This window comes from Plectropomus leopardus, chromosome 11, assembly GCF_008729295.1.
Source record: "Plectropomus leopardus isolate mb chromosome 11, YSFRI_Pleo_2.0, whole genome shotgun sequence".
NCBI lineage: Eukaryota > Metazoa > Chordata > Actinopteri > Perciformes > Serranidae > Plectropomus > Plectropomus leopardus.
In genome coordinates, this window is record NC_056473.1 from 10,479,426 (window position 1) to 10,505,075 (window position 25,650).

Below are 25,650 nucleotides of genomic sequence, written 5' to 3' on the forward strand. Positions count from 1 at the left end.
TTTGCCAATACTATAACCACCAATTCCAGTATTGCTAGTGTACTGTATTTCTGCGTGAGTTATGTCCAAGTAGTGTTGCCGTACCCTAGCAAAAGCAATGGCTTGACTGCTGTGGGTAAAGCACTGTACTGTCACTTTATTCATATGTGCAAATGTATTCAAAAGTGGAAAAACTAGAATTTAAAGAAAGTGTTATTAGGATCTGTTAATGCTCCCAGGTGCTGTTGATGACAAACTTCTTACTGTAATACTATACTATGAATAACTCTTGAATCAGGATATGCATGAAAAGGTAATTATAATGTCAATATGTAATTTTGCACTTTAACTTTAGTTGTAGAAATAATTTACCACCAAGCCACAGACACCCCCAGTAGACTTGTTTTCACATAACTCTATGGCTATGGTCTTGATAGTAGGTAAAAAGTAGTGTGTAACTGTGATTAGTAGCTTGAAGATCTGTGAGTGGTATTACATCTATGAAAAATTCATAATGAGACTCACAGTGGAGATCAGAAAGTGAAGTTTAACTCCGATAATTATTATAAATGTCATTATTTGATCTTTATTTACATATAAAATGTATTAGATTTGTTTTCATCCATATTGATTTGTTTTTGCAAGAACATTACACTTAAAAAATATTTTCAATTCATAAGCAGGAACCATGTTTACATAGTATGTTGCAGGGACACATGTAGTTGCAACATATTTTTTCAAGAAGACATGTGAAGCAGCAGAAGTTTAACACTCCCTCTGCAGATTTTAGAGTTCCCTCCCGGTTGTGTGCAGCCAGCAAGGTATGTTTATTTATCTGTGTTATGTTTTGCTGTGTATATTTGTGGTCAAGCTGAACTAAAGTGTATGTGTGATGCAAGTGTGTGTTTATTTTGTACATTGTCGTTGAGGGTGATGTTGACTGAGGCGCAGTTAAGATAAATACATCCATCAGTAACAAAGAACTAAGGTGTTGTGAGTTTGCAGGAGGGAGTGACAGTGAAGGGGAGGACCCAGTTAGCAGGGAACGTTCCCATAACATTGGCTAATGTTACCTACAAGTTGCAATAATGTTTTAAAGAAAACATTGTAATCTAATGTTCAAGGAACATTTTGAGGATGTTTATCATTTCAAATAATGTTCATGTGAGGTTAAATGCTGACTCAGACGTAACATTATTCTGAGCATGTTTTGGTGATGTGGAGAGGTGACAGATTACAGAATGTTCTTTTGTAAAACGTTTCCACAATGCTACCTCAGAACAAAGGAGGAACATTTTAAAAGCAACATTCAGAACATGTTGTTGAGGACTGCAATTACAGACCATTTTTTAAATGAAAATGTAATGTAATGTAATATACTTTTTTTAAAACATTTTTTGGTGTTAATAGAGAATGTTACCCCAACTTTAGGAAGAACATTCTGGTAACTAAAAGAAAACTTTCTGCTGAAAACAATACTAAAACACTGCATTAAGAACCAAAAATTGCTAGCTGGGACGCTCCCTCTGAAGATTTAATAGTTTAAAAGTAATAATGCCTTGCCTGTTAAGTGTTACTTTTTGCTGTGTGCAGCCAGCCAGGTATGTTCATTTATGTTATGTTTGTGTAATGTTTTGTTGTGTATATCTGTGGTCACGCTGAACTACAGTGTGATGCAAGTGTGTGTGTGTATACTGTCGGTGATGCTGACAGAGGTGCAGCTGAGATGAATAAATCCATCAGTAAAGAAGAACCAAGGTGTCGTCTTTTTCCTGGAGACAGTGTTTTCTGGGACAGGGGGGGGGGGAGGGCGGGGGGGGGGGGGGGGGGGGGGGGGGGGGGGGGGGTCCCCTTCTGTGTACATGATGCCTTGCTACGCCCCTGCTCAGCGCCAGTCACATCAGAGATGCGAGAGGAGAAGAGAGCACAAAGAGGGAAGGGAAGAGAGAAGACAGGGAAGAAGGAGGAGGTCTGCGTAAACCCCGCCTCCGGTCTCGGATCCTCTCGCAAGTCTTATTCACAGCCTCTCACGTTGAAGATAGAGAGAGAAAGGGGAGAAACAAGAAGAAGGGCACACGAAGAAGAAGAAAGGGGAGCAGCAAAACGACCATGGCAATATCCACAACGTCTCAGCTCGAGATAGTGTCCGATCACAGCGCACCTCTACTACCGTCGACCACTGCACGGAGCATGCAGCCGCACAATAGACAGAGTCCAGATGAATGAGGAGCTGTACCTGGGCCGTGGACAAAATGAGGGTCATCTTCATCCAAAACGCCGGTTTCGTCGCAGCTTTCTCGCCTTTTAGATGTGAGTCGGTGATGTTGGCAGCGTTTAGGACAGATAAGGTGAACGATTTAACCACAGCTAGATCATGCATTGAGGAGTGAGGAGATCAGACCAATTGATTTATTTTCTTTTATTGGGATAGAGCTTGCATATACATTATAGCCAATATATCATCTTTAAAGCCAACGTGTGCTCGGCTTCCGGCATGCTGCCTGCTGTCGGAATCTGAATACATAATTATAACATATTGGCACTAGAATTAATTTTTTTATCCAATGATACAGGACTACGTATTAGGTAATTATGGACCGATAACGTCCTTTTGTGCTTAATCCATTATTAGATTGATTATATAGCGATAATAACATGAATAGGTAGGAGGAGTAATCTCTGTTCTCTTTGATCAAAGCCAATTGATCAAACAAGACAATCTGGAAATGTTAGTTTCCACATGTAATGACATGACTAGTAGGCTACGCATTGTTCCTTGTAATTTATTTATTTATTATTACTATTATTAGACCTATAAGTATTATATTATCAATTTATTTTAGGTAGTTAGTTTGAGATATTTAACAGTGGGAAGGTTGTTTAAACACTTCCCTAGTGAGATGGAAACCGTTTATTTATCGCCCCACCGGGGTGCAACCCGTCCCGAAGCCCAGAAAGGCCAAAGTTCAGCGGGCAAACCGGCGGGGGGTGACCTCTCCCCTCCAGCTCCACCCCCACCCCCGGCTCCATCCCTACCTGCCGGCAACTCACCCGAGGGGACCCCGGCAAGCAGTGATGGACGGAGAAACTCGGGCGTGAAGAAACACCACCACAAGCATAACCTGAAACACCGCTACGAGCTGCTGGAGACGCTGGGAAGAGGCACCTATGGCAAAGTCAAGAAGGCCATTGAGCGACACTCCGGCAGAGAGGTGAGCCACTTAAACATGTGTAAACATCTGTCATGATTCAATTCGATTCAAATTCAGTTTAATTCAACTTTATTACCATTTCGCTATATGCAAAGCGGAATGAAAGAGCGTTTTTTTTAGAGCTATCAGGTGCAAAATATACAAATAAATAACAACAATAAACAGCAAAAACATCCTCACTTTTAGAAAAACAACCCTAAAAACAAACAGTTCCTAAATATATATATAAACTACAATAGTTAAAAAGTGCCCAGCACAGGTATAAAGATAAAAATTGCCAAATGCTGTGTAATATGAGTGGCCCTGAGCTTTTTGTGGGGCCAGACGCTTGTTATACATGCATACATCTGTAGTAGCCACACAAACAACATTAGTCCTAAAATAAGTGCCTTGTTGCTCTCATAGGCGTGTGCATGTCCTCCCTCCTGGGAATTCCCCTCATACTCAAAAGGGCCCATGGGGCCAGGGAGTTGTGGCTGCACACGCCTGTCCAATGTGGGGCCTCATGACCGGATGCCAAAGTGCAAATCCGGCTACTGAGTGACTGATATGACTCCAGCGATCCCAGTAAAAGCATCATGGAAAACAGCTAACTGTCCCCCAGAGATACTACTAGGGCTCACTCATGTTTTAGACACATATGCTTTCGGTTTTGTTTTTATTGTGTTGTGTGGGTGTGTTTGCATGGGTCAGTCCAACACTTTCTGTTTCTTTATAATAATAAAAAGTTATTTGGCTGTCTGCCAGAGTAAACTCACCATCTGCTGTTGTAGACCAGCAAATATTTCCTCCTGTGGCAAAATCTGACCCCTGTGCCCATTCTGGCAGGCCATGAGGAACTTTCCATGCCCTGTGAATGCCAGGGGTAAACTTAGTATAGGTCAACAATGTCCCCCAACAGTTTCATAGCTCCTGGCAAATGCATGCATGCTTGATAGGAAGACTATAAACCCTCCGGTACTCTCTCTAGGCCTGTCCCACTTGGCTCCTTGGCTCCTCTCTTCAGTATATTTTCCCTGTTTATTATTACCATGGCTGCAAGTGTAATGTGAGTAATTTACTTTCACTTGCATTGTAAAATTTCACAATGCATATTTACTGGAAGAATCCAAATAAATGAATCTGACATGAGTCAGTTTGAGATATTATTTCCCTAGAAACAAGCTCAAATGTTTGTCTTTGGAGTATTACTGAAAACTTTCTTTTTATTCTGAAATTGACGGTTTGAACGAGTAACTGTATTTGACAATCACACAACGTTCTACATTTGCAGTGTTTTTAAAACAATGCTCTAAAGCGCAGCCTGTTGGTACAGATGTTTTGAAATTACAACTCCTAACCAAAAATCTTCAAGAAAGTACAAAAGTACACCAGGGTTGGATTATCAGACTAAAGGCCCCTGGGCACACACATGCAAAAGGGCCCCCAGTCTCTCCTACAGAAAAACTTTATAGTTGTTTAGACTCTTTTGGGGTTGTTGTCTTGCGTCTCTGTAGTTATAATGCATCTTTTTGTGGGTTTGTGTCTTGTTATAGTCATTTTGGGTCTCTTTTATTTACTTTTTGGTCGTTTTATGTTTCTTTAAGGTATTTTTTTGCCTCCTTTTGGTCATTTTGTACCCCATACTCTTTGGGCCCCTGGGCCTGTGTCCGATTGGCCCATCTAGTTATCCCCCCATGAAGTGCACCTAAACTCGGCTGCCAGTTCTTTAAAGACAGCTAGCTAAAACTAATGCTGTCTAATACAACTGTTTTGCAACAAATCCAGTCTCCATGACGTTTTTTGTCAAAAACGAACATTTGTTTTTGTCAAAAATGTTTTAGAAAGATGTTGATTCAGCTGTGTTTGGGGGACCTAGTTTGTAGTGCTATTGAGCCGTACGGCACTTCACAGTGAGGTGTTTCTGCTATTTTGCCTTCCCTTGCAGATATAAATGGGTTTGACATAATAGAAACACCTGTCAGTACACAAATAATTCTTTGTAGGTCAAAGCTCAGTAGCCTAGTGCCTTCCTTTCTCTTGTAATCTCCTGCAACGTCCCGAGCATAGCACTCAGACTTTAAATAGCATCTCAGTAAAGTATAGGACTTCCTTGAACCACTGTGTTTCACGTGGGAGTTTGTATATTTTAGGGAAGTCCTTTGAGAATCAACGCCTCTCCACCAGCAGAGAACAGACAGAGCACGACTGCTCGCCACCTCACAGGCCACGTGTGTCTGGCACTGCATTGCCAAGTTTACTTGACCTCTGACTCAAAGTTAGTCCCTTGTGTTCATATGGCAGATGCAGCCATGTGTTGACTGTTATGTAATCCCTGTACCTTTTCCTGGTTCATCCCATGAACCAAATGAGAGGAGCAGAGGGGAGTAAGTGAGGAGACAGACTGACAAAGATCTTTGTGTGCGACTGTTTGTGTCCACATGTGTGGAATGAGCTGAAGGCACTTGAGGGAGATTGATTATATGTGGGCACATTCAGTGTGTCAGCGAAAGTGGAACTGAGTGACTGTCTGCTTTAATCTGCAAAGCCATATGTTGGAGTGCTTGGCAGCTCAGTAGAAACCCAACATTATATGGAGTGCAATTGATCATAGGGATCATAGTGCAGATATGTGTGCACAAGCCTCTCGAAGATTTGTTTCATGTTTGTGTAGAAAGAGACCGTGTGTGTCTTAATGTTTGCCATGTAGATAGTGAAAAGGTTGTGGTGACAGCCAGGCCTAAAATGGGCAGTGACACATGAAAGGCCATCCACAGCAGGAAATGAGATTGAAGGGGAAGGTTAATATCCTGTATGGGGGATCCATCACAGACAGGAGGGGGGTGGGCAGTTAGCACAGAAACACAGGGAAGCCCACCACCATAACAAGAGAGGGGTTAGAGAGTCATATTAATATGATCTTAAAGCACCAGATTACATCATTCCCCAACAATGGATTCACTGGAGAGGTACGCGAGAGGGGAAAACACTGACATTCCTCTGCTATATGTGGTGCCGCTGATGAGGTATTATGATCCCTGGCTGTGTTAGGAGAATATAGTTCTCTGGAAAAGTGACAGGCTTCTTCCTCCCACTCATTCTCTCTTTATCCCCCTCTAACTCTGACTCACACACACACACACACACACACACACACACACACACACACACACACACACATTCAACACGACAGATGATCATGGTCGTTGGAAAACGCAGAGAAGAGTGAGCTTGTGATGAATACTTCATCTATTTTAATGGCCTGAGAAAGCGCAGGAAGATGTTAGGCTCTAGTGAAGCGAAACATGGACTTTCACTTCAAACAGCAGACAAGAGGGTGGGTGAGGGGGGGTCCCAGACAAGGCCGGCCCCATACCTGGCAGGGGCGGTCGTGGGCAGCAGTGCAGCGCCTGTTTACTGTGAGTGACAGTAATAGGGATCCACTTAAGGACAAGCGTAGTTGTGTCAGCCAGCCCGGCCAGCTGGCAAGTGGCTGATCTGCAGTCCTGTTTAATGATCCACATCGGGGTCAGGGCAGGGGAACATGAGGAGATACACAAGAGATACCTGGCTTTGCCTCAAGCCCGGTGTGGGAGAGCTGGCTCGTTCAATGAGTTAACTTACAGTGTGGAATGAAGATCGTGGCTGTTAAAGATTGATTACATGCCTCTTTTTGAGAGAAGGTCATTTGGTTTAAGGCAGCAGTTAAAGTTAACTTGCCTTTGGAGGTAATTTCTCAGTTGCTGCCTTAAATTAATGAATTCCTGAATTAATTACTACATTAAATCCAGGAAGGTGACTCTAAAGTCAAAAATGTTACTTGTTTTGGGGATAAAATGTTGATGAGTCGGATGAGGTAAAGGAAAACATCAGTGTTAAGACACTAACAACTCTGACCAATTACAAGCACAGCATGTGGACCCCCTGGACCCCGTCTTGTTTATTACAGTATCATTTCTTTAAATTCTATGTAATCAAGGCACGCTCTGGAAGGGAACCATTCCGGTTTGGGGTTATTTTTATTGATGTACACGGTAATTAGCTTGGCACTCGCTACTGCCTGTGGTTTGTGCTGAATGGAATAAAGCTGGGCTCCTCAGAATACTACTGCTTAGCTAGTAGAGGACAAAAGTTTAAACTAACAGAATTCAGAGCGAAACAGACTCTATAGAGGCCTGATCAAAGTGAACCAGGACTCGATCCAGAATGTTTAGGCTACAATTATAGTGACATGTGCTAGACTGTGTGCTCTCGATTGGTTTATTTGGAAAAGGCCACTAACCTCTCATTTAAAGAGTACATAGGCTGGAGGTTTGAACGCGTACAGTTGCGGTGGACTCTTAACCCCCGTGGCATTGCTATGACAGTGAAAAATTGTCAAATCAAGTGTACTTGTTGACTGCTAAACCTCCTGTAGCAGGCCCATTTGAAATGCAAGTAGACTGAATCACTTCCTCAATCCCGGCCCATTCTCCTGATTCCTCCATAAAACTCCCAGCAGGCCAGCTTTTCAGGCTATTTAAAAAGTAGGCCATTAACTGCTGTTAATCAGAATGACTAAAAAAATAAGAGGCTGGATAGTGATGTAGTGTCTCTTCAAGGACTATCTGACAGGGGAGGAAACGCGGCTGTGTAATACTGACATATGATTTATGGAGGAGCGCTCTGACCTCCATGCCTCCCTGCCTTCCTCCAGAGACCATGAACATTTAACACCTCACTTACCTCTTTTTCATGATACTTGATGTCCCTAGCTGCTTCCAGTGAGAGGGTTGCTATGGAAACACAGTATTTCACCATGTGAATCTGGCGTCCTGTCTCTCTGTCAGGGCCACAACACACCAAGCCAATGGTCGGCCATTGGTCAATGTGGGGCCGTTTGTGAGCATCTGACGCGTACCGTTGCCACCAGGCCGCTCTTTGAGACTCTTTTTTTAGCCAATTCAGCAGTCCATCTGTGATTAAAATCCCTCTTATTGTCCAGTTAATTAAGTGAATGAGAGGTAAAACAGAAGTGAGATGAGAAAACAAACAGCTGCTGATATGGAGAGTTATTTTCACCTCCATGCAGGCGCAGATCATCTGGCTAGTTGGCCGTTGGCTGTAGTCTTTGCAACGTGTTCAAGTGCAACTTTTTGGCCAAGACACCAGCCACGAGACAACGCAGCAGTTGACCTTTTTTGCCTACAAGTTCTTTGATCTTGGTCTGCTGTATCCAGGCTTTTAGAGATGCTTATGGGGTCCAGATGAGTGACCCAGCCCAAACACTGACTAATACCTGGTTAAATGTAGGCCCAGGCCCTGAAAGACCACAGAGCAAGCCTCTATTAGGGCATCATATTTCAGGTTGTTTTTCACCTTCATTTTGCTTCATACAGAAAAGAGGCTAAGGAAATTACACAGTGTGAGACTAAGATGACACCTCCTTCTTGGTTGACTCATCAGGCTGTTCTAACAGCAAAGCCTGGCGAGGAGGTTGAAGGGTGTTCCACAGAGACCCCTGAGAGGGGAGGAGAAGGAGGCTGATGAAGTACACAGAGTTTATTAGGGAAAGATATGTAGCAATGCATACTGAGTTGGCTCACATGTTTTTACCGAGACAGACAGATGTCACATGGTGTGCAGTATGGACTCTGCATGCACAATTTAAAGTTCACTGATAAGACAAAGAACGTGCTTCAGTCTTATTTTAACGTTTCAAATTAAATCAACATTTTTATGTAATCAGTTTAAGTGGGAAAAAATAGTAAATGTGTTGTGCCCAAGCTGTCTGTCACTGTGAAATTAAAATTTCATATTGTGATAAGTCAGCTGATCAAAGTGTCCTGTGTGCTCTGTTTCCAGGTGGCTATCAAATCAATTCGGAAGGAGAAGATCAAGGACGAGCAGGACATGGTTCACATCCGCCGAGAGATTGAGATCATGTCATCCCTCCGCCACCCACACATCATCTCTATATATGAAGGTGAGAGTTTGCTGCATGTCTGGAAATACACACAGACATATGCGACGAATCATACACACTCATTTGCCTTGAACGCGCATAAACAAAAACACACATGTCCACCCCCCCCGCCCATCTCCCGCAGTTCATTCAGTACTTGTGGCCAAGCTGCAGGATTGTCATGTTATGACATGCAGATGTCATAATAAGACCTGGACTACAGCTCTGGGATGTTATTCATCTCATCTGCTCCGTCTGGCTGCCTGGGCCAGTAAAAGTCTGGATGGCTCTGACGGTGTGCGTCTGGATCGCTCTGAATGTGTGCGTGCACGTGTGTGTGCGGTGAAAGTTTGTGTGTGTAAGAACGGTGGTATTCTAAGGGATTGCCTCTCCCACATCTAAGAGGTCTCATCTCTTGTCTTTTCTGGTCTTGATCTCAGGGCCAGACATCTGCTGATGCTTAGAGAGAACAGCAGCTGGGAACCAGACTGTACTTGTGTATGTGTGCGTGTTTGCACATGCATTAGTCCTTGTATGTTTGTGTCTATGTGTGAGCCTGTGTGCACAAATGTGTATATCTAGAGAGACACTGAATTGACCTTTAGTCACCCAGGCCTGCACCCTGTCTGACTCTGGTCCAGCACTATGAGGAGGGAGGAAAGACCTTAAGCCTTCCCTGGAGCAACATCAATATATCTACCCCAGGAAGCAACTCTCTAAATATCAAAGCCGTTCAAGTCAGGCTTAAACGGCCCCCCTTTTATTTGATATGAGTCTATTTGAATGACCTTACTGGAAGAAAACAGATTAGAATTAATGGGGAGTGTAAAGGTTGAACAATTCCCATTGAATTCTTTCAACATATTGCTCAAAATAAATCATCACTTATAATGTAGTCTGGGCCTATGTGCAGGCAATTGAAGTCACAAGGCGCTGCAGTGTGATTCGGTTTCATATGATTTGTGACTCGTGACTATTTTTATGCCCGTGTCAACAAAGCAACAGTTTCAGTGCCCTTTTCAGGATAGCTGCCCTGACACAATGGCAGCCGGTTGTGTGCCACTGCCCAAACTGGCTTGCCCACTGTCCTTTGTTCAGTGTCAAAGTCCCTATGTCGTTATCAGCAACGTGAATATGTGACAAACATCACTATTTGTCATGGGAACGTGCCAGCAGTCAGCTGGAGGGCTAAAGTGCTCCCAAGTCTTAAGTGTTATGTATGAGAATGATTAAAAGAACAACCAGCTTTATAAACTCAAAGGAGGCTGTATGGTGTTCCTATGTGCGCCGCCTCTCTTTATAAGCACACTACTTCACCAACAAACTCGACCAGACTCGTTGCTCTGGCCCTTTGGTGTTTCTCCTCAAACCCAGCGTTTACTGTTGTGGCCTGGCCTCCGCCCAGCCTCACTGTAGAGATATAGGAGGCCCCGAGATCTGTGTATCCGGCAACACCCTATTCAACAACCACTGCTAACTGCCTTGTGTGAAGCAAAGCTGAACCAGATGTGTGTGCGGGGATTGATTTTTTACCACTCCCTCACATTCTGCATCCATCAGCATGCTGTGAGAGGTATTTAAAAGCGGATTTTGTTTTTCGTACCTTTAGGCATAACTTGGTACCCTAGTGCCCACCTTTTAAAACAAACAGTCAACCCCAAAGAATGCTGTGAATGCAAATATTTATCCATGTTATCCAAAAGTATTAGTAGTAGTATCATTTTTTTTAATCCCTTTTTATCTTCCTGACATTTTACTGGGGTATACCGCATATCACAGTACATTCTTGCATTCTTACACCTTTTTTTTCTTATTAATCAGAAAAAAATAAATACTACAGTGAGATTAGCCTAATTGCCTTGTTCACTCACCATAAAAGACTTCAAGATCAAGACTTCATCTAAAGCTAGTCTATGCACTGTTCCACTAATCACCAAAATTGGTCGGAATAAACCCCTAATTTGCAGTTAGAAAACATCCTGTTTTTTTCCTGATGCTCTATCTGATGTTGCCTGATGGCTTTTTACGTGTCCTGTAACATTATCCCCACCATTCATATTGCCATCTTTCTCAGCTCAGCTGCCTGTGTCACCAGCAGAGACTGACCTCTGGTGCACATGCTGTGCACTACATTGCCTAAATACAGCATATCTGTATCAGTTTAATAGAAAGAGGAGTGAAATTATACTGTCAGGATTTCTAAATACCCTGGTATACCATAATACTGTGATACCACCCAAGCCTAATCAATACCACTCTCATGTACAGTGAATAGGATGCTACAGCCTGCAGCTGTAAGCTCAGCCGAACTTTGGGATTTATTTAGAGTCCATGCCCCCAGGCAAAAAATACTCAGACTAACTGTCATTTTTGCATGTTTTGTAGAGATTAACCAAACAACATAAAATATGTTAATTAATGGGTTTTAGAAGTGTTGCTAGACAGATTTTGTTTCCTTGGGACACAGCCAAGTTAGTTTTTTTCCAGTCTTAAGGCTTAACTAACCTAACTGGCTTTACCATACAGACATGAGAGTGGTATCAATCTCCTCATCTAACTTGTATGAAACCATTCGCCCTGCTGTGAGGGAAGAACCACAATTTTTACTGCATTCATTGTACAGCATTCCCTAAAGGTGATGTAAGCCTATTTTAAACGCTGAAGGTCTTTTGTTATGGCAGCTTAGTTCAGTAAATAATAAATTCAATAAATAACCTGTTGAGGTAATCCGCATAAAAAAACACTAAAAATCAAAGAGTGTAAAGTTTCCAGTGCTTGCTTATTCATTGTCTGCATCAAGAGTGCTCCACCACTCTTCTGTATAACACATTGTAATCATACTGTTTTTGCCTCAAGCTTGCACATTGCAAAATTGTCAGTCATCGTCGCAGGCAATAGGACAAATGGTGCTAATTAGTCAGATGTGAAGGTCTGACCTGTGAACAAAGCCTGGTGAGTGACAGGCTGTAGTGGCGGCCGGCGTACCCACCGTGCCCAAACAGACAAAGTTATGTAAGCCAGGTAATTACTTCACCACCGGTGGTCAAAGGTAAATGGGAGTGCAAGCTGAGAATTGGCTCTCCAAGCACAGCCCCACCACAGATCACCACAAATGCCACCCCAGGTCACCACTCTGTCCACCAATCAGAGGGCTGGATCTGTCCTGCCCTCCTGGGTGCTTGGCTTACGTCCCCTCTGTTACTTCCCGAGCAGCCAGACAGTCGCAATCAGGGAGCATTACCATCACTCAGCAACTGTGTGTTTTTGTAGAGGATTATATCTTTAAAAAGACCCTGGGAGGGGGGTGAGGAAAGTAGTGTGACAAACTATGAAGGTGCTCACTCAAGGGTGCAGAAAGCAGAGGCCCTCACCCCCGGTGACCCTGCTGTGTGGGAAAATCAACCCACACAATACCGAGCAACATGGCTGACTGTGTTGTTGTCATCTCCTCAGTACTCCCTCGCTCTTTCTCTCTCTCCTTCTCTCCCTCCCTAACCATTTTCATTCCCTTCATGCCAAGGCGCTAGCTGGGAGGGAGGTATGTTGCCAAGTTGAAAGTATACACCAGAAGGCTAAATACTGACACAGAATGATATGTTTGGTGACTGCAGTTGGATAGGAATGCATTACAGCAGTACAACTGTAATAACATTAACTTTCTCCGGTCACCAGATGTGAAACAAGTCACTGTTCACGTGATATTGTCAGTTAAAGGGGAAGTATGCCCATTTTTAAAATTCATACATGTTTTCCTGTGGTCTAAGACAGTCTAAAATAAAAGTCGACTTTAAAAACTCTCTCTAAAATTTGAAAACTAGAGTGCTAAAAGTCAAATATATGATGTTATCAAGTGTAAAGTGTTGAGCTAAAAGATGAAACTCAGAGTGCCCAAGGGAAATGTTCTGGGTATATGGATACATTTTCTTTGTCATGACATAGAACACTAAAACAGAGTAAAGCTAATTTGGGTATAAAAAATAAGACAGTGTGGTTCCACACAATCCAGCTCCCATTCACTGTCTATGCAGCAGCTCCAGACTTAATTTCTCAAGTTTGACACTATGCTGCAGTCGATTACAAGACTGAAATCAATAATTCTGAGCAGATATTCACAACTTCCAATCTAAATGCATCCCAGTGGATCTGCTCAGGAAAACGTGGGCGCCCACATTAAATTGATGTTTGTTTGACAGGTCTACGCTATGCAAGCCTCTACAGAGGACTCATCAGTTACCTCAGCACCATCTGCTAAGAGAAATGGCGTATAAAATAAGACAATTGTCTTGCTTATCTTTGCTCATTAAAATAATGTACAACAGCTCAAAATCGTGTAAGCGGGTGCTGACCAAAACACAGCCAATAGCATAAAGAAAAATCAAATATGGTGTGTTTTTGTTGGTAAACTTCAGCTTGGATGTTGCCCAAGTTTGTACTTTGCGAGAACAATGGATTGTAGGGTTTCTTCTCTGGTTTCTAGCTTTGAGTGAGAGAGAGTAGCTCATATTCTCGAATACTGGTTGAACTTTGGTTGACCATTGAAATAACATATTGGAATTCTTTATTTAGGTGGTGTTCCCTTTTAATGTACAAAAAGCCACCAAGAAACCAAACATTTTAATCAGGTTTTTTTTTCTCCTCCAAAAATGAGATGATTGATTAATTATCTAGCATTTTTTTCCAGAACAGAAGACAGAAGAAAAAGTGGCATAAATATTACTTGGTTTCCATTATTATTCATATACAGAAATACATGAGACAGTTGAGTTTTAGTTATACTCTTAAAAAAAAGGGATGCTCTTACCCATGTTGGGTATTGCATTACTTTTCTGAAGGGGAAGTTGCACCACGTCACTGCACTGCTGTTCAATAATTTATATGAGATGGGCACTCAGTATGGAGGTGGAGAATGTGGGAGTGAGTTGTGAAATGTGTCGACATCACGTGAAGTTGAAGTGTGATGTTTCAAGGGCATCGCTTGACCCTACAGTGTACCCTCCGTCTGCAAAGCTAACTCTTTCTCTCCTTGAGTTGGTTCCTGCTTTCTCTCTGTTTTTGCTGCTCTGCTCTGGTCTCTGAGGAGTGGGCTCTGATTGAGTTAACAGCCTCTCCCTGCAATGTTGTGAAGGAGCCAGACACATGAGGTGGGGTTTGGGTGATGTAACCCTGGGAGAAATGTAGCGATGTAACGTGCTCAACTGGAATTCATGCTGCAAAACTAAAAGGTGGTGTAATAATAGGGGGGGGGGGGCTATCTGGTTTACTCTGCTCTTTACATAACAATGTCAAAATCACATTTGTGATTTTAAGATGATCGAATGAACCTGGATTGACTTTTTAAGCTGTTCCCCTACTGCTCTCGTCATTAATATAGATGTGTTTTCCTGAGAGTAGATATTAATGGACTGCGATTGTTTTCTTATCATTTCTCAGTGTTTGAGAACAAAGACAAGATCGTGATCGTGATGGAGTACGCCAGCAAGGGTGAGCTGTATGACTACATCAGCGAGCGCCGGCGCCTGAGCGAGCGGGAGACGCGACACTTCTTCAGACAGATAGTCTCCGCCGTGCACCACTGCCACAAGGTGAGAAAACCCATACTTCAGCATACATAGAGAAAGAAAAAAATCATTTTCCTGCTCACCTTAAAGGGATAGTTTAGATTTTTGAAGTGAGTTTGTATGGGGTACTTATGCTCAGACAGTATATTATAGTATACAGTATATAAAAACTACATTTATATATATATATATATATTATTGCCACTTTTTGTCATGTAATTTACTGTTTTTGTTAATTTATGTATTTAGTCTTTTTCTTTTCTTTTTTGCTAATTAGGTAATCTTGTAGTTTTTATTAATTCTTTGCTGATTTTTGAGACATTTCCAGTTAAGTAGTTGCCTTCTTTCCGTGTTTTCGAAAGACATCAAGCCATTTGCTCAGGTTTCAAAGGGTTAAAATATGTTTTGTTGCTGAATCCATCCACACCAGTACATTGCTTAGCTGCCAGACTGCAGCCTGCTTCTCCAAACTGGGGGTGTGCAGTCCATCATCTACTGTAGGTAATACACTGAGTATGGATAGGTTCCCAATACAACCCTAAAAAATCAGAACTGTCCTTTTAAATCTCTCTTTGCCTCTCTGACATGCATCCAGATTTTGTTTTCGAGGCCTCAGCATGCTTATTGTAACATTAACCATGCACCTCATACAGTCATCCATATATCCAGCTAATCTGCGGGCCCTACACAGTATGGTTTTCTTGGCGCTGGTATAAGGGAGTCATTTGTTTCTGAGCGAAGATGGAACACAGGCCAGTTTAATTCAGGCTTACACTCCGATTACAGTGCACCAAACAGTTCCTGCATTAATTCGGTCCTCATCTGTTGACACACTGATGGATGTCCCGAGATACCCCCAAAGCTTTTCCCTAGAGATTTAGCTCCAGCCACACCCATGACATGTCAACCCCCTTTTCCACACCTCGCTTACTCCCTTTAAAACCCCAAGGTCCCAGCGCTTGTTTGGACTGGGCTCCCCTCATGTCATCCTCTCCCCAGCTGGAGATAGGGATGATGTCATCGTCCTCAGATAGGAGAGTCCCAGACAGCCATGAATGATGAGTCATCACCACCAAGCACAACCTCCCACCGGGTGGGGTGGTGTTAGTCACTGACACAACAAGCAAACAACCATTTCTTCCTTGTATCCACCAATCAGGATCATGTGAACACGAGCTCCCTGCCAGGCAATAACCAATAGGAGATGCCACGCAGAGCGTAACCCCAGGGGGTGGAGTGACGGGTGATGTCACTCCTCCGCATCTGATCTGGGCTCTGTCTGTCTGTCTGCCTGCATACCACATGTTAATTCCAGGGTGTTTTTTTTTTAAAACCCAAGCATTAACAGCATAGTTGTTTTTTAATCCCAAGATGCTGTGAGAACATCATTCATACAATGTGGTAATTACAGGCTCATGTTTATGTGACACATGTGAGTCAATTTAAGAAGAAAATTATAGCAGATGTCAGCATAAAGACCCCAGAAGGGACAGGACCAATTAAAGAGTACTAGACCAACAGGCTGCCTTGATTTCCCCCAGGAGCCGCAGGCTAGCTTTGTCGGAGTAAATCATCTCTTAATACAATGCGCTGTTTATGACTTGGATCCATCTCTCGTGAATAATGCATCGATAGATACATCAATCATGAGTTTGTTTTTTTTATTATTGTCTTCCAGAATGGAGTGGTGCACAGGGATCTGAAACTGGAAAATGTGCTACTGGATGAAAACTGTAATATTAAGGTGAGTTCACCCCTGATCTGTGATCCTTTACCCACCGGACTGTAATACCCCACCTAGGCCTGTCACGATAATTATGTTATCAGTTTATCTTATGATATATTGACATGACCTTTCATGATCATGACATGATCATTTTTTTGACCTTGATGAACGTGACTAACATTTTTGCCAACCATTCTCCCTATTTATTTCTCTTCACCCCTGCCTACTTGCCTGAGTCCAAAAGTGAGACTGAGTGTAGTGAGACTGTGTTAGAATTATTCCCACCTACTGGAAATATTCTGTTTGATTCAGACGAGGGGTGGCACTTGTGGCAGAACATGTCGTAGATTATACCACGGTCCTGTAGCCGGATTGTAGTTTGGTCATACACAACCAAGTCTCTGCTTTTCCCTTAACATGTCTGATGGTTTTGGCTTTGACTTAATCTCTCCAGTTTGACATTGTTTTTTGTCGTCTTTGTGTAAATGACATTTCTTCCTCTCCCTTTGATGTGTTTTCCTCCATTTTTTCACCTTGGGCATGATCGAAATGTCATCAACACACCCACTCCAACACCTGCTTGTTGTTAATTATACGGACAGTTACCTGCTCTATTGACACACAAACTCAATCAGACATTGCATAGACTTTTTACCAGGGAGCCGGTAGGATAAAGTCTGTGCAATGTCCAATTCCATTCTCACATACGGCCACTTGTTCAGTATTTTTTGTCATATTCCAATGTCTGAATATTCTTAAGAATTAAAAAGTCATTGCTCTTTGACATGGTGTACTTGCATTATTATGGTATTATATAACTATCATAAAAGTGCCATAAAATGTTCTCAAAATGTCAGTCATGTTGTTAATCTCAATTATAATACAGCGTATTGTCTAAGAAAAGTAGTTACTGTGACACGCCTAACCCCACCTCAATTGATCTTTATGTGAAGGATTAGCAATCACATGGTCGATGTAAAATTCCACACATACTTCTATTTCCACAGATTGCTGATTTCGGGCTGTCCAACCTCTACCACAAGGACAAGCTGCTGCAAACCTTCTGTGGCAGCCCGCTCTACGCTTCACCAGAAATCGTCAATGGGAGACCTTACCGTGGCCCAGAGGTGAGGCCCACTTAACCAAACAATGACAATGACTAAAACCCCAGCTGTTTGTGCGCAAACTTAATTTCCTGGACATGTTTTCCTTTTATGCATCCATCCATCATCATTGTCTTCCCTAGCTGTTAAATTTGCTACGAAACGAACCTCCCAGATTTCTCACCTTATATAGCTTTCATCCTTGTTATCTCACTAGTGATTATTATCACCACATAGGCCATACACAAAGAAGTGGATAGGCTTTATTTTCTGCTGCTTTGATGGGATTACTGTTAGTCTCCAGTCAAAGGGAGGTCTCTCTTGCAACTCTGCAGTGGGTCAGCTCAGATACTGTCTGCATCCCTCCCTTGTCCTCCCCTTCCTACCACGTCTGGCTCCTTTGAAGTGAGGAACTGGAGGATAGTTTTTCCTCACTTTCTCTTCATCTTAATGGAATCGGAATGAGCCCTCGCAGCCTCAAAGAGACGCTCATGGTCAAAGTCAAATAGTTTTGGTGAAAGAAAGAGTGAAAATGTCTCCCCAAAGCCACTTATCTGGCAATTCCAGACTCACTCTGAAGGGCGTCGTCTCTGAAATTGCATCAGTTACATAAAACAAAGCAACAGAGAGGGGAAAAAACTTGCATTTTTAGATATTCAAGTCCAACCGTTCAATTTAGCGTAATTCACTATAATTTACTCCAGAGTGCTAAAAACTACAGCAATCCGATTGCAATCGAAATTACAGAACCCTGGTTGGGGTGAGGCCACAAATTACAGCAAACACAGGCAACGAAAATAGAACAAAACAATAGTGCATGCCCTGTCTCGCCCTCGGGAACCGACCAATGGCAACAGGAGAGAGAAACGTTCTTGATGTGGGTCCAGATCCTTAGAGGAAGTACACTCGCTCCTTAACAGACCCTATCTGATTTCCTCTTCCTAGACTGTGTCTCAAAGCTTCAGCCGTCAGAAGCACATTCCTCCGGACGTCTCATCCTCCCCTAACCACAGTCAACACACACATCACATGTCCATCTTTGTCACACTCTCACATACACACAGACACACAGCAAGACCAGTCATCTGCTGATGACTGAGAGGCAGCTTGTCTCCAGCGAGTCATCAGGGGCCAGGATATCACGACTCTGCCATCTCTGCTGGACTCATTACCCTCTTCCACTTCCACAACTTCCCACGTGGCTGTGCACCTCCTCATGCCCCAGACACAAAATCTTATGTAACCGCTTACTCAGAAAGCCGCATTGCATTAGGTCGGTGGTCAGAAAGTGCTTGCTTCTGCTTGACAGAGCAAGAGAGACTAAGGGGGGGGGGGGAGGATTTATCTGTGTGGAAACTAGCCATTTCCCAGACTACTCGCATTTGTCATATTTCTATGAAAGACACACTGGAGGAGCACCGCAGCATCCCAAGCTCTTTAACAGAGATGTTCTTGTGATGTTTGCGTGAAAAAGTGATTGTGGTGCATCTTAAAGTTAAACACAAGAGTATAACTCATCTCAGGTCTGAATTTGAGCAGCGCTCATTCTACATTCATTTTAATGCCATGAATCACTAATCAAAACAGGACGGGGAAACTGCATTTCCATTACATAACAACCAGTCTAAAATATCTCAGCTTTTTGTTTTATTGGCCAGCTGCATGTACTACATGTACATGCCTTATTTCATAGGCAGAGTGTGTGCTGCATAAGACAGAATGGACTAAATTATAACCTTTTTTTGTTTTGTTTTGTCCAGGTGGACAGCTGGGCTCTGGGGGTGCTGCTGTATACCCTGGTCTATGGGACCATGCCATTTGATGGGGGAGACCACAAAAACCTCATTCGCCAGATTAGCAACGGCGAGTACAAAGAGCCCACTCAGTCCTCAGGTACTGCTGGAACCTCTGTTTGTATTTCTTCCACTTTTTGTTGTTGTTGCACTAGAAAAACATGCTTGATTCCAGTGCCCTTTAAAAAAACTATAGCATAAACTATACTTGGTAAATTGTGTTCAGCAGGAATGAAGATAGAGTCAGTGAGGTACACCATTTGTCAGAAACTGAAACGGTTGACCCCTGTCTCTGTCTTTCTGTCTATAAATTGTGCAGGACTCACTTCTTTATGTAAATTCCAGAAAATACTCAAAAGTTTTTGAGATGTTTGCCTATAAACTGATGAATGGAATATGAATCAGAGTGAACACATACAGTCGAATCTGCATAATCCATTACATATGATGCTTTTTGTCCAGACATTTCTAAGAAACTCCATATCTCAGGACCACAAACCTGGCATGCAACTCAGTTGTTGTTACGCATTAACATATTAATTTTTGATTAATCCAAAATCAAATTAGGAATGCCATTTTCACGGAAGAAATGGAATGTGAAAAACGCCATTTAAATGTATTTTCTCTACCGAAATAGCAATTGGAAAAACTGTTTGTTTTTATTGCTATTTTTGAGTTTTTTATTTTTGAGAACTGAAGTCACTAACATGGTGTGAATTTTGTCGGTACCATGTGTTACTGTGTTAATTAACTGAGGGTGCATTACTGTGGTTTACATTGAACAATAGAAAAATAACATCAAATATTTAGTGACTAATACTTTAAGGGTGTAAAATCACTGTTTTTAAAAGCCTCTAAATTGAATAATTGCCACTTGTGTGAAAAACAAAAAAGTAGCATGTTGGAAAAATTATATCACCACATTTTACATCCTTAATTATTCCATTATTTTATGAAAAACCACATCGGCAAGGCCAGTTTAAGCATTTTTTAATTTAGACAGCCTTTAATATTCACACTCCATGTCTCCATTGAGTACTTGTAATAACAGAGAGCTGATTGATATGGAGAAAATTTCACAATATTTTCAACCAAATACCTCAATATTTTGATGATATTGTTGAGTTGACGATTGGCGCTTTCACAAAATATTTATACAATGAGTAATGTGGATATAATGACTAAGGGGATAAAGGAAAATAATAGAGCAGCAGAAAGAGTCTGCTACATTGAGAAAATTATATCACGTTATGGTAATGCAGACAACATTTACAATAGTGGGATATCCAAAATCTAAGAAATCTAGTGGGGTCAACAGACAAAACTTACAGCATAGTATCACGATATTTTGCATGGCAATACTGTATTGATACATGGATACGAAGTATCATTTTTTTCATAATATAAACTATTAATATTACATTCTCTATCAGGCAAGAGAAAAAAATCAATTTCTTGTCATTCTACTCGATACAGTTTGGTGGAATAAAAATAACTGAAGTGAGATGGAGACACAGAAACTTTATCTTTTTAGATAAAACAGATCTTTTTTAAAGTTTTACTTGGGGACATAATAATAACATAAATTGAAGTTGGAATAAGGTCATATATTGCAATATATTGCACCATATGTTATTGCAATACTCAGCATATTGCTGAACATTTAAAATTACTAATATTGTATCATAATGTAAATATCGTGATAATATCACATCGAAGAGTCTCTTGTGATTCCCATCCCTAATATCAATTCTAAAATCACAATTTCAATCTAATTTCAATATACTTCCCAACCCAATAACAGTGTATGTTATCAAATAGATATTTATGTGATGTGCAGTATGAGATGGCTTACAGATTGTTGCTGTTGTGTTCGTTGCTAGATGCCCGTGGACTGATCCGCTGGATGCTGATGGTGAACCCTGAGCGCCGGGCCACAGTGGAGGACATAGCAAACCACTGGTGGGTAAACTGGGGCTGGAAAAACAGTGTGTGTGACTGCGAGACCCAACGCGATCACGGAGGCTCGCCCATGCTGGCCCGCTTCATCGACTGGCAGAACCGCACTGAGCCACGTGGTTCTGGAGCCAAGGCTGCAGCCATGCCCCAGATGCTGCGCCAGAGGCCCAAAAAGTCCAAGAAGGAAAATGTCGAGGCAGGACAGACCCACTGTGGAGCAGAGGACAAGCCAGGTCTGAAGAGACCAAAGGGGATCCTGAAGACCAGAGTTGCTGATGAGCAAAGGTCTGCCAGTCTGGATGAGGTGGAATTGGGCCAAGTGGCGTTGCCTCAACAAGCCGACGTGGGGGAGGAAGCCTCAAGCCCAGATCAGGAGGAAGAGGAGCCAAGTCTGGGAGGAGGCTCACCAGCTAAGATGGTGCCTTCTCTACCCAAGAAAGGCATCTTGAAGAACAACCAGCAGCGGGAATCAGGGTACTACTCCTCGCCAGAACGCAGCGAGTCCTCCGAGCTCTTAGGGGGTGCCAGTATGTCTCTGCTAGCCACCTCACCGCCAAAGAGAGTGATGGGGAGAAAGGGCATCTTGAAGCGAAACGGCAAGTACTCCACCTACAGTGGGCCTCCCTCAGCAGCAGCGGTGGCTGGAGTCCTTGGCGAGCCTCCTCCCTCAACCGACTCCGGTCTGTCCCGCAGTCAGAGTCGGCCCTCCAGCATTGTCGGGGAGGACAGCTCTGTGCTGTCCCTTTCGCCCAGCTCCCTCAGCGGGGCCGAGTGGCATCCCTCCACCCACAACCTCCGCCCAAACATCAGGGCCTGCGTCTCGGCTGAAAACCTGCTGCAGCTTGCCAACTTCAAGGGCTTCCAGGCAGCCCCGCCGCTCCAGGGACCCAAGTTCAGCCGTGGCCCCAAAACGAAAGGCTCCCCAGGGGACAATGGCAGCTTCTCCTTGCTGGGGGACCTGGAGGACATGACTCAGGTGTACCAGCAAGCCCTGGACATCAGCAGCAACCTCACCTAAAAGATGGGTGGCAGAGAGAGAGGAAGCAGAGGGAACTGACTGTGTGTGTGTATTTGTGTGTACAGATGTATAACACTGTAGGTGGCATTAACGACCAGTGTGTTACTGGGATACACCTTTTAGGAAGTAGCGGTTTTCCAAATGGGGCTGAAATCTTGATGGAAATGATACGTCTTCACACATGCATACACACACAGATGTACACACTTAGGTGCACTTCTCTGGCCAGAGGAAATTCAGTTAGTGAACAAGAGAGAGGAGCTGGCACAAGAGAATGCCACCCAGTCTGCTTTCTCGACCCACCCATAGACTTTGCTGTGTTCAACATGTTTACATATTCAGCAAGAAGGCAAGTTAGAATCACAAACGCACAACCAGAAACTGGTTGGCTCTCCTTGTACACCACCCATTCTGAGTTTGAGTTTACAAAAGCACCTTAAAACTCACACAGAGCACACGTTTTTGTGATCTTTACTTCCTTAAAAAAAAAAACAAACAAACCAGGGTCTTGTTCCAATAATAACTGACATTGCTGATTATTTATTAATATTTTGTAGCTTTTAGTTCAAAACTGGTGGGCGCTGGCTGTTACTGGGCTGTCCTGGGAACTGACATATATAATTATGTTGCTCAGTGATGAGAAACATATATATACCCGGCATATATAACTGTGTCTGCGCTTGTAAAACACGCAGGCAAATATACCTTCATAAAAGCGTATGTCCTATATATGTGTATGATACTAGGGAATATGTAGGAAGTGCCTTTTCTGATTCATAATAAAAAGAAATTATGTATGTCATTTCCTGAAAGTGGAGGAAAAAAGCCAGGCCAACCTGTCACCAGTTGTGCTTTTTTTTTAATGTTTGTGAATGTGGAGAGACCCAGGGCCTTCAGCACACAGCTGACTAGCTTTAATAGTTTAGGGGGTCAAAGGTCAGTCTCAGACAGTTGAGATCAAAGTGTCTCGTCCCCCCACAGCTCCTTCCACAAGTAGACTCACACACAGATATGTCGCTTCAGAAAGACCTCCTCTGTGTTCTTTGTCAGTGTTTAAGCACAGAGTTTGGTTTGTCAGCAGTTTAGGTGGTTTGCTTGAGCGCAGATTTGCTGGCAGCACCAGAGGTCTGGAGGGACTCACCTAGTGGGGCATTTAGTGAAGGGAGATTGCACAGACACCATCTCACAGTCCTGGAATGTGCCTGGCTCTCTTAACTATGGTTGTTTCATTTTTTTTTAGGTTACCTGATAAAAGAGGCTGTTTAGTCTGAGATTCATTGTTTTTTTGTTTTTTTTTTTTACCAAAGATACATAAGGTGGTTTCAGTTGTCAGTCTAGTTAATATTTCACCCAAAGCTCCTCAAAAGAGCTAAGTAAGGTGGTTTGCTTAGCCTGCTGATGACACAGCAAATTCCTCAGACAAAAGGCTGGAGACGTGTCGGTGCTAGAGATCTCTATCAGCCCGACTCAGCACAGGTGGGATCTGCGGTCTGCGCTCAGCCCTCCAGCTGTGTATACTAGTCCATTATGTCAACCAAGCACAATTAGCCAGCTATTGTTTTCATTTGAGAGTAAGCGAGAGGCAGTGGTGCGTAGAGATTTATAGCTAGAGGAAGAAGAAAAGAGTGTGAAAGGGCGATGCTTTGAAAGGACTTTCCTGCAAAACACAGGAAAGGTCAAGGGTTTATTTTTTGAAAGGAATTGTAATGTAGAGTAGTGAAAGTAAAGAAAGTGAGTAGAAAGAGTAGATGGAAAGTGTTTTTTTTTTTTAATACCAAAGATGTGATGAAGCTTTGGCATGATTCATGGGAATGGATAGGTCAGGGACTAATGGGAGTCCTCTGGATTTTTGGGAATCCCCATCGGTGAATGAAATCATCCCCGTGCTGGCTGTTTTCTTTTACAGTTTTTATTTGAGATGCTGGAGGCTGTTGATACAGCTTGTCTTGAGGGTCAGTCGATGTGTGTGCACAACCTTTAAAGTGCTATACACTTTTCCACAGCAGCAAAAAGTGGGAGAACGTTGACTGACATCATCCAAAATACCAAATGATGTGGATGGAAAACCATGACCCCCAAGGAAAAAGATCACATGTTGAATGTTTGCAGTGGTCCCTTTGGTGTGAAGGAAAGGTCCTGGGTACTGGTTCAAATGAAAGACCCCATTGCGTATTATATTGCATTTTATTGCCTTTTGTATTGCATTTTATTGTCAACTGGATTTACAGTGAGAAAATTATACTATGTTAGTATTTTTGTTTTATTATGCTTCTGTTTTTGATTTTCCAAAATGTAAGAAACTTTATATTGCTTTATCTTATGGCAGAAAATACTTCCTTCCTCGAAGTATTGGGATTTCTCCCCAGAAAAATCGGATCTGAAATTGGTGCAGTTTCCCCACATTTTGCAAAACGTCTGGGAGAGAAGACCTTTAACAACCTCCAAATGGCAAAAACACCTCTTATAAATTAATTTGGAATACTACAGCATGCAAGAATCTGTATTAATGTATCAATAACTGACCAGAAGAAAACTGCCTTTCCACCTCTACCAAAGCAGGAGAGGTCCAAAACAATGCAGGAGAAAAAGGAATTAAAGCAATGGAAAGAATCTGAAGATGAAACTTAAACTCTGCCAAACTGGAAATACATGGTGCATATCTGTTAGTTAGCAGAAAGTCTAATCATAGGAAAACTTGACTGGATATTGTTATGACAATAATAATAAATTAGTATTATTATGTTATTTAAGTATTATTTTTGTCTCATTACTATTGATGGCTTTTGCCACAGTTTTGTTCTGTTTTGTTTTTTGTTTTGGTGATCCTGGACTGCCAAGGTGGATTAAGTTGCGTGCCTTTGGTATCTTTTATGAACTTTTTTTTTTTTTTTTTTTTTTTGATAATGAAAAATTATTATCAATGTGTTTTTATACATGTATTTATTGGTGATCAAGCCATTTAAATTGTCAGAATACTCCCTGTACATGCTTTGGCCTGCTTTAGACTGTGTGTTGTGTTCAGAACGTGCTGCACACTGAAAAAATATGACAGAAATAGAGTGGCATCATCTCATTGTGAAGATAGCGGTAAAGCGTGTATTTTTAAGAAATCAATAACAGCTCCTAAAATCCTGTAAAATGTCTTAATTCATCCATCCGGGTGTATTTCTACTCAACACAATGCCTCTGTAGTACTGTATCAATTTAAATAAATGGATCTTGAAAGTTACACGTGTTTGTTTTTTACGCTGTGTTGATACTTGTGTTTACTAAGAATTAAACAGTTGGGTCTGATTAAACTGTAAACTAAGGGTCACCAAATATGCCAATTAAGTTTAGGTATAAATAAGCCTCAGGGGGATGAATACTAAGGTGTATG

General features: G+C 42.3%; 1 protein-coding gene across 1 annotated transcript; it reads left to right on the forward strand.

Moving 5' to 3' along the window:
• Positions 1-1,913: 1,913 nt before the first annotated feature.
• On the forward strand, positions 1,914-25,500 carry nuak1b (NUAK family, SNF1-like kinase, 1b). Its single transcript, XM_042496312.1, has 7 exons — positions 1,914-3,191; positions 9,015-9,135; positions 14,545-14,696; positions 16,351-16,416; positions 17,406-17,525; positions 19,262-19,394; positions 21,178-25,500. Exons 1-7 carry the CDS (start codon positions 2,880-2,882, stop codon positions 22,269-22,271), a joined length of 1,998 nt encoding a protein of 665 aa, XP_042352246.1. The 5' UTR covers positions 1,914-2,879; the 3' UTR covers positions 22,272-25,500.
• The last annotated feature ends 150 nt before the right edge of the window (positions 25,501-25,650 follow it).

Excerpts from the sequence above, each read along its gene's own strand:
- nuak1b (XM_042496312.1), top strand. The coding sequence starts at position 2,880 with ATGGAAACCGTTTATTTATCGCCCCACCGGGGTGCAACCCGTCCCGAA. Across the intron at positions 16,417-17,405 it reads ATGAAAACTGTAATATTAAG|ATTGCTGATTTCGGGCTGTC; the intron begins GTGAGTTCACCC and ends CTATTTCCACAG. Across the intron at positions 17,526-19,261 it reads GACCTTACCGTGGCCCAGAG|GTGGACAGCTGGGCTCTGGG; the intron begins GTGAGGCCCACT and ends TGTTTTGTCCAG.